Genomic DNA, 12,817 nt, shown 5'->3' with positions numbered 1-12,817 from the left:
CCAGCAACGATTTCTCCCCTTTGCTCTCTCTGATCACCATATAAAATGGTATTACTTTCTGACTTTCAAAACCAAGATCATTCCTCACTGCTGCCAAAATGTCATCTTTCATCATTGAAACAACCTCACCTCCTGTTGCCTGCCTGGTGTCTGTTAAGGATGTTGTCTTAGGACCGAAAAGGAAGTCTGATTCAGCTGGGGAAGTGGAGGAAGGGTAAAGGGGAAATGAGACGTGGGACTCATTTGTTGCAGTCCACATTTAAGCCAGTGCCAGAAGAACAACCAAAGGCTCTGCTGATATAAGGAACTATCTTATCAATTAAGCAAAGCCACAAGGAACGAATAGCTCCGTAGCATTCCCAAAACATAAGTAGCAAATAAGAATAGCGTACTTTAACTTCTTCGACAGATATAGCAGTCAAGTACGATTCTCACACTATTAATTTGAACTAAAAGGAGAAATCAAGTTTGCTGCCAAGGTTGAAAAAAATGTGCAAGAATCAATTTCACTTTCAAAGGAGGTAAATCCATTCTGTGCCATGATATTCTGCTAAATAGAGCAGCAGGACAAAGTACAATCCCCAACCTGTAGCAAAACAGCTGAGATTCATACCTAATGTTTCAAGGATGAATCATCAGGCAAAATTGCTGTGTATAATAACTGCAGTAATTGATCATATTAGTGGCAATCCAGTGACCCCCTCTGGAAAGTGAATGCAGCAACATCTGATGCAACATTTTACTATGATGTACTTAAATAGAATGGAAACATGAATGGTCTAAGATAGACTTACAATGCAAATTATTGACTTCAAAAAGGGAAAGAGCTGAAGTAAACTCTGCACATATCTATTTTATCCATCTTGCCCAATGATTTCAGCAAATGAGATGCCTCTGTGCTGTACTCATCGAGTGAGATGGAAAATAAAATTCCAGCATGTAAGCGCTCATTCTACTCAAGGACAGTTTAAGCATGTCACCAGTTTTCAAAATAACTTTGTTGACAATCAGCCCAGCCACACATCAAGCATGCATGCTTAGCCTACTGCTCTGCTCTCGCCAAGCTTATCAGGCACAGCTCAAATACCAGTGCTGAGATCACTGTTGCTCGTAGATGCCAATGAGGTATATAGAAGTGTAACAGATCGGCTGATTGAATGGTATGTAACAACAACCTCGCAATCAAACCTCAGCAAGACCAAGGAATTGATTGTGAACTTAGGAAAGGCAAGTGAGGAAGCCACACACCAGTCCCCATTGAGGGGTCAGCAGTGGAAAGGGTGAGCAGCTTCAAGTTCCTGGGCATCAACGCCTCAGGTAATCTATCCTGGGCCCAACACTTTGATTCAACCATGAAGAAGGGAAGCCAGCAGCTCCACTTCATTAGGAATTTGAAGAGATTTAGGTGTCAATATCTCTTGCAAATTGCTACAAATCTATGGTGGAGAGCATTCTGACCGGTTGTCTTGCAGCCCACTACGGAGACTCGAACGTACAGGAGGCTACAGAGTGTTGTAGACTCAGCCAGTTCCATCACAGGCACAACCCGCGCCGCCATCGAGGACTTCTTCAAGAGGAGTGCCTCAAGAATGCAGCATCCATCATTAAGAACCTTCACCATCCAAAACAGGCCTTATTCACATCACTACATGATGGGATGAAGATCGACATTTTAAGGACAGCTTCTTTCCTTTCGCCATCAGATTTGTGAACAATCCATGAACACCACCATTCATATTTGTTTTTATTTAGAGATTCAGTGCATCATGGGCAAAGCGTTCCCTTCCTTTGAGCAAATCTACATGCTGCAGGAAAGCAGCATCCTTCATGAGGGCCTCCACCACCCAGCTCATGCTTCCTTCTCACCGTTGCAATTAGCAAGCCCTTGACACACTGGAGATAACTCTTCATCTCCTGTTCTCGATATTTATTGACTTTTTTCTTTCATTTGTTTTACCTTGGGTATTATTGAACTGGATACTTGCAGTAGAGAAAAATAATCTTTCGGTAAACAAATATTCATCAGGTGGGGTGAATTTAGGGGATCACACACCAATCTCAGAAGTGGAAGAGGTGAGCAGTTTCAAGTTCCTGGGTGTCAACATCTCTGAAGATCTAACCTGGGTCCAACATATTGATGCAAGTACAGAGAAGGCACAACAATGGCTATATTTCATTTGGAGTCTGAGGAAAATTGGTATGTTACCAAAGGGACTCACAAATTTCTACAGTAGTACCATGGAGAGCATTCTGGTTACATCACTGTCTGGTATGAGAGGCCACTGCACAGGATCAGAATAAGCAGCAAAAGGTTGCAAAGTCTGCCAGCAACACACAAAATGCTGGGGGAACTCAGCAGGCCAGGCAACATCTATGGAAGAGAGTAAACAGTCAATGTTCCAGGCCAATACCCTTCTTCAGGACTGGAAAGGAAAGGAAGAAATTAGAGAATTTCTATGAACCCATAAACACTGTATCACTACCTTCCCCCTCTCTTTCTGCACTATTTACTTCATTTAATTTTCTTCTTTACATATACTTACTGAAATTTAAAACTGTTATTATGTCTTGTAATGTACTGCTACTGCAAAACAACAAATTTCACAACATATGCCAGTGATATTAAACCTGATTCAGATTCTATCTCACTCCTGTATGCCTCCTCGTTACCATGAGACATTCTGTGAACAATAGTTGCATGTTCAGCAAAGTGATATATGCCAATTGAGCTGTGCCTAGCCACACAGTCGTGGGTGTAGAAAAAGTGACACAGTGGGTTAACTACACATCCTTGAGGTGTGCCAGTGTTGACTGTCAGCAAGATGTTATTTCCGACCCGCACAGACTGCGGTCTCTCAGAGAGAAAGTCAAGAACTTAGAAGCAGAGGGAGGTTCAGAGGCCCAGGTTCTGGGTTTGTTGATTAGAACTGAGGGTATGATTGTGTTGAGCACTAAGCTGTAATTAATAAACAGCTTTCAAAGGTTGAACAATGTTACAGAGCTCGGCAGCTGCAAAGCAACAGAAGTAAAATCATTCCTGTAAATAGGTATAACTTTCACTTAAATATTGTAAGACCATATAATTTATGCAAAGTAATTTTTGTTTGCTGCACAATCTACTGGAAACTACATCCGTATATTCAAGAATATTCTAAAGACTTATCCATCAATAATTAATGTCATATCCTTGCCAACCTTTTATTCCAAAGTTTATATGTATCTGAAACCTTAAATACACCCCACCTGATGAATATTCATGTATGGCAAGATTACTTTTCTCTGTTTACTGCAAGTAACCTGTAGAATAATGCCCAAAGTAAAACAAACCATATGTTGCTGGGTTACATCAGAAACAGCAGAAATCTATTTATGTTACCATCAATACATTCCTCTACATCATGTACAAACAGAAAATCAAAAATAAAATTGTACATTTTTTCTGTGCGGATCGGAAAGATTGATTTCAAAAAAGTTAAGTGCATTGCTTTAAGCTTCACTTAAGACCACTTCAACAAGTCCAGTAATTTTTGAAACACTTAGCTGCAATATTTGTAATTTTCTTAGCCAGTGTAATGCACTAACTGCATTAAAATTCAAGGAGGTAAAAGTATTACTTTATTTTGTTGATAGGGACTTTCTTCTCTTCCAGCTGTTTCACCATGGCCTTTTCTTCATTTGGAAGTAAAACAAGCAAAGCTTCACCTCCTTCCTTGTACCTGTGAAATGGAAAGATAGATTTAAATACCAATGCATGGTAAAATCCACATCAATGGATATCAGAACTCAATGTTCTCAGGGAGCAGGATTAATTAGAATACAAAGGCATTTTATACATAGATTAAAAACAAGATTGTAGCTAGAGAATGGGTAGTGCTTCTCAAGGGACAATGAGGGGAATTTATATTGCAAGCCACAGAAAGTGTACAAGGTTCTAGATGAGAACATGCTATCAGTATTCAATAAGGAAAAGATTATGGTGGATAAAGAGATCAATGTGAGGTTTGATAACATTCTACGATGGTGATATCAAGGAGATGGTGATTTTGAAGGTCTCCAAGAGAAAATTAAGGTAGTTACGGCCCCACGGTCTGAGGGAATCGATCCAAAATAATTGAGAGTCAAGAGAGGAAATGATTGGGTGTTAAAAGAGACGAGGTTCTAAAGGACTGGAGAGTTGAGGATGCTGTTCCTTTACTTTAGGAGAATAGGGATAATCCTGCAAATTATAGGCCCATGGACCCAGTAGGAAAGCTACTGGAGAGGATTCAAAGGGATAGGATTTATTTGCATTTGGAAAAGCTACTCTCCCAAATTATCCTTTTCTGATACAACTCTTCCATCATATTGCAATATGACATTTGCAAGTGCCCATAATCACAACTTTAATGCCACTGAAGTACATTTACTTTATTCTTTGCACTACCATGTCATGTTACATACTGACTACAGATAATCCAAATGATCCAAAGCAGTTGTTCCTTTGTTTAAAAAGGACAACAGAGACAAAACAGTAAATTATAATTCTGTGAGCTTTACATTGGTAGTAGGGAAATTATTGAAGATGCCAAGGGTCAGGATTTATTCAAATTTGGTAATGCATGTAATTATTCAGAGATCATCAGCAAGGCTTTGTGCAGCAGAGAACCTGCCTTACAAATTTGAGGGTTTTTTTTTTAATTAGATAATCAATGAGTGTAGGGTAATGGATATTGTAAGCATAGACTTTAGTAAAGCATTTGAACAGGTCCATCCTGGTAGGCTGATCCAGAAAATTAAGTCAAATTGGATCCATGGTGAGTTGATAAGTTGGGTGCAAAATTGGCTTCATCATAAAACACAGGGATTGTGGTGGAGGGCTGTTTTTCTGACCGGGGTACCAGCACTGTTTCCACAAGAAACAAGTGCAGGCACCACTGTTGATTGTAATATACACATGTGAATTATTTGAATGGAGATGTAGATGGCATGATTAGTATGTTTGCAGACTAAACAAAAACTGGTGGAATTGTGGATAGTGAGGCTCAGGTCAGTTGGAAACTTGGGCAAAGAAATGGCAGAGGAAATCTAATGTTGACAAGTGAGAGGTGAAATGCAAAAAGAAAATATAAAATAAATGGCAATATCCTTAAGAGCGTTGATAGTCAGCAGATTCTTGGAGTGCAAGTCCATAGTTCCCTGAAAGAGGCAACGCTAATAAATAGAATGGCAAAGGTGATGTACAGCACATTTGTCTTCATTGGTTGGGCCATTGCGTATAAAAGTTGGCAAGCCATGTTGCAGAAAGCTCCGCTGTTCTGGTTTCTACAACATGGATGTGGAAGATTTGGTGAGCTTGCAGAAGAGGCTCACTGGGGGGTTGTCTGGAATGGAGTATATCAGCTATAAAAGGAAATGGACGAAGTTAGATATTTTATCTGCAGCACTGGAGGCTGAGAGAAGACCTGACAAAAATGAAATTATAAAAGCCAAAGATAGGGTTGATAAATTCTTTTTACCTGGATGGAAATATCAGATACTAGAGGGCATAGCTTTGAGGTGAGAGTGGGAGGTTTTAAAGATGTGCAAAGCAATTTAGTATATGTTATTTTTGTTTTACACAGAAAGTGGTAGGTCCCTGGAACATTCTATCACTTCCCATGACAGCACATTAACATTTAAAAGATATTCATACAGGCACAAACAACACAGGCAGGGAATAGAGGGTCAAACATAATCAACACATGCATGGAGATTCTGAGGGCCTGTTCATGTACTATAAAGGTTTTACATTCCATGCTCTATGTTTCCTGTTGCAATGCTCTTGTGTTCCTAATATAATGTGTTATGGAAAGCTATTTGCTCTTCATGGAAAACAAACCATTGAGTCATATATAAAAACGAAATTTACTACATTCACCCACATGTTACAAACATTTTTGATTAATCATTTTGAACCTAAAGTAGCTTGCAACTGACTTCATACAATTGAAATAAGCATAGAAGGAAGAAATTATTCAACTTTTTATAAATCACTCATCTTGAAAATATTGCGATCTGAGTAAATTACACAGTTGAAAAAATGCAGAGTTATGAATAATTTCTGATGCAACCAATACTCCATTTCATACCTTTGCAAGATACAATTCTCTGCATTTTGGAAAAAGTACATGGAAATAGGTTGAGATTTTAACAAAGTGCAGAATCAATTGAACAGAACTTTGTGTCAGAATCTACGGTATATTCAGAATAATGACAGGCTCGAATGTAGAAATTAATCTAATAAACTTTAATTCCTTAGAAAATTAGAATTCATTTAGACTAATTTACATCACAAAATATCTGATAAGTATACTACACAGATAGGCAAATTCTCACCAAAATGTTTTAACATTCAAAAGCAGTTGCAGCACTTCGTAATGGAGTGCAAGGAGGATCTCACAATATGAAATTTACAGCTACTTGATTCTCACACTTGCTATACAACATTAAATTGATGCTAGTTATGTCTTCACAGCTGGTATATGTGCAACAGATGGCTGAGATCACATTCAGTGACATTGGAAACCAAATAAGACCACAACAGATAGGAGCAGAATTAGGCCGTTCATCATGTCTGATCCACCATTCCATCATGGTTGATCCCGGAACCACTCAACCCCATACACCCGCCTTCTCACCATATCCTTTGATGCCCTGACCAATCAGGAAACTATCAACTTCCGCCTTAAATATACCCACAGACTTGGATCCACTGCAGTCTATGGCAGAGCATTCCACAGATTTACCGCTGTCTGGCTAAAAAGATTCTTTAATAGAGCGTCACTGTCTAAAGTCTCTCTGAAGTTTTGTCAACACATCTAGATGAGCATACAGGGAGATAGCATACTCGACCACTACTATTCTGCAACGCTTATAAAGTGCTCCTCCATCCAATTTTGGAAAGTCGGATCACTCTGCCATCTTGCTTCTGCCGATGTAAAGACAAAAGCTGAAACAACAGGCGGCCACAGTTAAAACCGTCTACTGTTGGTCCAACCAATCGGTCTGCATGCTACAGGGCTGCTTTGAAGACGTCAACTAGAATGTCTTTTGCAACAAGGATGTCTCAGAGTTCACAAATGGGGGTCATGAGCTTCATCTGGAAGTGCATCGAGGATGTTATCCCCCAGAAATCGGTCAGGGTCTATCCCTGGATCAACGGTTCTGTATGAACAACACTCATCACTCGACACAGAGCTTACACTGCCAGAGCTCAAGAAATGCAGCTTTGATCTAGTCATCAAGGCAGCAAAACGACAATACAGGGAAAAGATCCAGACACAACTCTCCACCGACAACACACGCAGCTTATGGCAAGGTCTGCACACCCTCGCAGACTTCAAAGCTAAGCAAAGTGGTGCTGCTAACATCGCTGCCCCTCTCCGAGATGAGCTAAATATTTTTAACATTCAGTTCAATGTCGCCAACACTGAATTCCTGAGGGGAGTCGCCGAGGCAACCTGCACCCTGGTCATCTCTGACGCAGGTGTTTCCAACGAGTGGACAGTAGCAAGGCTGCAGGACCGGACAGTATCCCAGAACAGGTACTCAGAGTGTACTTGGCACAACTGGCAGGTGTGCTTACAGACATTTTTAATCTTTTCCTCTCTCAGTGTAGTGTGCCTTCCTGCTTCAAAACATCCACCGCTGTCCCCGTACCTAAAAAAGACCAAGGCAACATGTCTGAACGACTGGTGTCCTGTCGCACTCACCTCAGTAATAAGCAAATGTTTTGAGAGATGGCCAAGGACCACATCTGCAGCTTACTACCACCCAATCTGGGCCCCCTACAACTCACCTACTGACACAACTGATCGATAGATGACGCAATAGCCACAGCTCTACATACCGTCCTTACACATCTGGAGAAGGAGGATGCTTATGTGAGAATGCTGTTCTTGGACTGCAGTTCAGCATTCAACACCATAATTCCATCCAGACTCGACAAGAAAGCTCAGAGATCTCGGCCTTCACCCTGCCTTGTATAGCTGGATCCTGGACTTCCTGTCAGAGCACTGGCAGATGGTAAGAATGGGCTCCCTCACCTCTGCCCCTCAGGACTGTGCCCTAAACCTCCTCCTTTACACTCTGCATACCCTTGGTTGTGTCGCCACCAACGGCTCCAATCTGCTAATTAAGTTTGCTGACAACACTACACTGATTGACCTAATCTTAAATAATAATGAGGAAGCCTACAGCCTAATAATGTCACCAATCTGACACAAGTGGTGTCAAGAAAACAACCTCTCCATCAATGTTGCAAAAACAAGGAGCTGGTTGTGGGCTATTGGAGGAATGGAGACAGTCTAACCCCTATAGACATCAATGGATCTGGGGTTGAGAAGGGTAGTAGCTTTAAGTTCCTTGGCATCCACATCACTGAGGATCTAACATGGTCTGTACATACCAACTGTGTGGTGAGAAAAACACAACAGCACCTCTTTCACCTCAGACAGCTGAAGAAGCTTGGCATGAGTCCACAAATCATTTCTATGGGGGCATGACGAAAAGCATCCTGACTGGCTGTATCACTGCCTGGTATGGGAACTGTACTTCCCTCAATCGCAGGACTCTGCAGAGAGTGGTACAGACAGCCCAGAGCAAACTTCCTACTATTCAGGACATTTACAGAGACAGGTCCGTAAAAAGGGCCCGAAGGACCATTGGGGGCCCAAGTCACCCCAACCACAAACTGTTTCAGCTGCTACCATCCAGGAAACAGTAGCGCAGCATTAAAGCCAGGACCAACAGGCTCCAGGACAGCTTCTTCCACCAGTCATCAGACTGACTACAGTCAGCCCTCCTTTTCCGCGGGGGATTGGTTCCGGGACCCTCGCGGATACCAAAAATCGCAGATGCTTAAGTCCCTTATTTAACCTCGCTCAGTGTGGTGGTCTTTAGGACCCAGCAGAACCCCGGACTTTATTTAACCAGTCTCAGTGCGGTGGACCTGGCACAGCTCTGAATCCGCAATGTTTCTGTTCACGAAAATAATCACGATCACAATTGAAAATAAGGTGGAAGTAATAAAGCGACCAGAAAGAGGTGAAACGCGATCGGTCATTGGAAAAACGTTAGGCTACAGTCAGTCAACGATCGGAACAATTTTAATGGAGCATGTGAAAGGCCCTGCCCCAATGAAAGCTACAATTATTACTGAGCAACGCAGTGGTGAATTATTGAAAATATGTATGAAATATGAAATTATTGAAATACATATGTTTCTTAAGTTTTATATGCATAGAAAGGTAACACACACACACACACACACACAAAGAAAAGCGTTTTACTAATTGACGCTAAATAAATACCGGATGTACCTGTTCCGACTTCAAATCCGACTTAAAGACAGACTCAGGAACAGAACTCATTCATAACCTGGGGACTGCCTGTACTTCTAAATTATCTCTAGATTACTTATAATACCCAATACAATGTAAATTCTATGTAAATAGTTGTTATACTGTATTGCTTAGGGAATAATGACAAGAAAAAATAGTCTGTACATGCTCAAACAACCAGTGCTGGAGAGAGAACTTCCGGGTTTTCCCAACCCGCGGTTGGTTGAATCCATGCAAGCGGAAACCACGGATAAGGAGAGCTAGTCACTGGCAGTCAACCAGAAAAGGTCTCTTTTATTCCCATTCGCTGCCTCCTGCCTGTCAGCCATTCCTCTATCCATGCCAGTATCTTTCCTGTAACACCATAGGATTTTATCTTGTTAAGCAGCCTCATGTGTGTCACCTTATCAAATGCCTTCTGAAAATCTAAGTAAATGACATCTACTGCCTCTCCTTTGTCCACCCTGCTTGTTACTTCCTCAAAGAACCCTAACAGATTTGTCAGGCAAGATTTCTCTTCACAGAAGCCATGCCAACTTTGACTTAATTTTGTCAGTAGCCTCCAAGTACCTCGAAACCTCATCCTTAATAGTAGACTCCAACACTTAACCAAGCACTGAGATTAGGTTAATAGAACATAGAATAGTACAGCACAGTTCAGGCCCTTTGGCCCACAATGTTGTGCCAACCCTCAAACCCTGCCTCCCATATAACCTCCCCACCTTAAATTCTTCCATATACCTGTCCAGTAGTCTCTTAAAATTCATGAGTGTATCTCCCACGCACCAACCACTCTCTGAGTGAAAAACCTTCCTCTAATATCCCCCTTGAACTTCCCATCCCTTACCTTAAAGCCATGTCCTCTTGTACTGAGCAGTGGTGCCGTGGGGAAGAGGCACTGGCTGTCCATTTTATCTATTCTTCTTAATATCTTGTATACCTCTATCACGTCTCCCTCTCCAAAGAGTAAAGCCCTAGCTCCCTTAATCTCTGATCATAATCCATACTCTCTAAGCCAGGCAGCATCCTGGTAAATTTCCTTTGTACCCTTTTCCAGTGCCTCCACATCCTTCTTATCGTGAGGCGACCAGAACTGGATACAGTACTCCAAGTGTGACCTAACCAGAGTTTTATACAGCTGCGTCATTACCCCACGACTCTTAAACTCTATCCCTCGACTTATAAAAGCTAACACCCCATAAGCTTTCTTAACTACCCTATCTACCTGTGAGGCAACTTTCAGGGATCTGTGGACATGTACCCCCAGATCCCTCTGCTCCTCCACACTACCAAGTATCCTGCCATTTACTTTGTACTCTGCCTTGGAGTTTGTCCTTCCAAAGTGTACCACCTCACACTTCTCCGGGTTGAACTCCATCTGCCACTTCTCAGCCCACTTCTGCATCCTATCAATGTCTCTCTGCAATCTTTGACAATCCTCTACACTATCTACACCACCACCAACCTTTGTGTCGTCTGCAAACTTGCCAACCCACCCTTCTACCCCCACATTCAGGTCGTTAATAAAAATCACAAAAAGTAGAGGTCCCAGAACAGATCCTTGTAGGACACCACTAGTCACAACCCTCCAATTCAAATGTACTCTCTCCACCACGACCCTCTGCTTTCTGCAGGCAAGCCAATTCTGAATCCACCTGGCCAAACTTCCCTGGCTCCCATGCCTTCTGACTTCCTGAATAGGCCTACCGTGTGGAACCTTGTCAAATGCCTTACTAAAATCCATGTAGATCACATCCATTGCACTACCCTCATCTATATGCCTGGTCACCTCCTCAAAGAACTCTATCGGGCTTGTTAGACACAATCTGCCCTTCACAAAGCCATGCTGACTGTCCCTGATCAGACCATGATTCTCTAAATGCCCATAGATCCCATCTCTAAGAATCTTTTCCAACAGCTTTCCTTTGCTTGCATCTTCAGAAACAGCTCTATTTTTTTGCCATTTGTGCGATTTGTTCTTTTTCCCCCCACATTGGGTGTTTGATGTTTTTGTTGAACAGATTCCATGGTGTTTCTCGGTCTCGTGGCTGTCTGTGTGAAGACGAATTTCAGGGTTGTTCCCTACACACATACTTTGATAATAAACGTCCTTTGAATCTTCAAACAAAATGCTTCGTAAACAATGACTGATTCCACAAATCATCTACCAAATGGACAAGATGAGTTGGGTGCAAAATGATAAGCAGTATCAACTGGTGTATTTTATAACATGAAGTGTAACTTAATTGTAAATCACTGATTGACTAAAAATATATTTAAAAAATTAACGTCAATGCAAGATTTTAAAAATGTTAACCAAAAATGCAACAAACACTCAACAAGTCAGGAGCAAGCTCAAGGGAAAAGAGTTAATATCTCAGATCCAGAATCTTTTATCAAAGCTGGGAAAGAGAGAAATACAAGTTTGCTGTCAGCCAGGTACAAAGGTAGAGCAGAGATGGATAGAACATCTCCAATAGAGTGAGTCCTAATGAGTGTGGTTACTAGCAGGTTACACAGACAAAGCAGCATGATATATTATTAAAGACAAGGCTATGGGAAATTCACAGCAGAAGAAGACTTAAAGAAAATAAGAAGTCGCTGTCTTTGACCTGGTGAACGAAAACTGTTGTGATTATTAGAGGCCAATCTTCATTGCATTTCTCTGCAGCAGATTCCCAAGGCTTTGTTCAAGACACAGCCATTTTCTGCTGCTCTGATAATGGCCTGTCCTCCACTATAGGGTCAGAAGCAAGAATGCTCACTACAACAAAAGCATAACTTTCGATTCTGCTTCCTCAAGACTGGAATGGTGAATTTGGAATGGTGAATTAAGAGTGGCAGACGACCAAACCTGTGCAGTCCACAGGAATGGCCCTGGGCTGCCTACCACTTCAATCTTCCATCCCATTGACATTCTGACCTGTGATCTCCTGCACTTTCAGAACGAGGTCCAACACCTCAACTTCTGTCTGGGTAGACTGAATTACCCAGACTTGATACTGAATTCTCCAGTGTCAGATAACTTGTTCTTTTTTGTGTGTATCAGAACTGACCATTTTTTATTGTCTTAATTGTGCTTTATATAATCTAACATGTTGGGCATGTCCTACGGCCTTACTATTTGCAACACGAGATGATTACAGAACATCTAGAATACATCTCGTATTAGCGAATGAAAGATATTTGCAGTTCTATTTATCCTTCCCCTGCTTTCTCTCCTACTGAAAGCTAACATCCTTTTTCTTCCTCTTTCCCAGTTCTGACAAAGGATCCTGAACAGAACATTAACTCCGTTTCACTTTCATTGGGAGCCTGACCTGCTGAGTGTTTCCAGCACTTTTTAGTTTTATTTTTGCAGTTTTTAGTTCACGTTGAAAAAAAAAGCTTTGGCCAGTCAAACTGAACTCTGGCAATTATCACAGCCAAGTAGTCCAGGAACCTGATAAGATCTGCAG

At 41.5% G+C, this 12,817-nt stretch overlaps 1 protein-coding gene across 1 annotated transcript in view; it reads right to left on the bottom strand.

The window, feature by feature from the left end:
• The window catches only part of ddx10 (DEAD (Asp-Glu-Ala-Asp) box polypeptide 10), a 250,565-nt gene that overhangs the window by 174,987 nt on the left and 62,761 nt on the right, over positions 1-12,817 (bottom strand). Inside the window, exon 10 of the mRNA XM_073043661.1 lies at positions 3,615-3,716. Within this exon, the coding sequence (XP_072899762.1) occupies positions 3,615-3,716 (102 nt within the window). The remainder of the gene's footprint in view (positions 1-3,614; positions 3,717-12,817) is intronic.

The sequence above is a fragment of the Hemitrygon akajei genome, chromosome 4 (assembly GCF_048418815.1).
Source record: "Hemitrygon akajei chromosome 4, sHemAka1.3, whole genome shotgun sequence".
NCBI lineage: Eukaryota > Metazoa > Chordata > Chondrichthyes > Myliobatiformes > Dasyatidae > Hemitrygon > Hemitrygon akajei.
The sequence above is the reverse complement of the archived record's forward strand: the minus strand, read 5'-3'. Positions and strand labels throughout refer to the sequence as shown.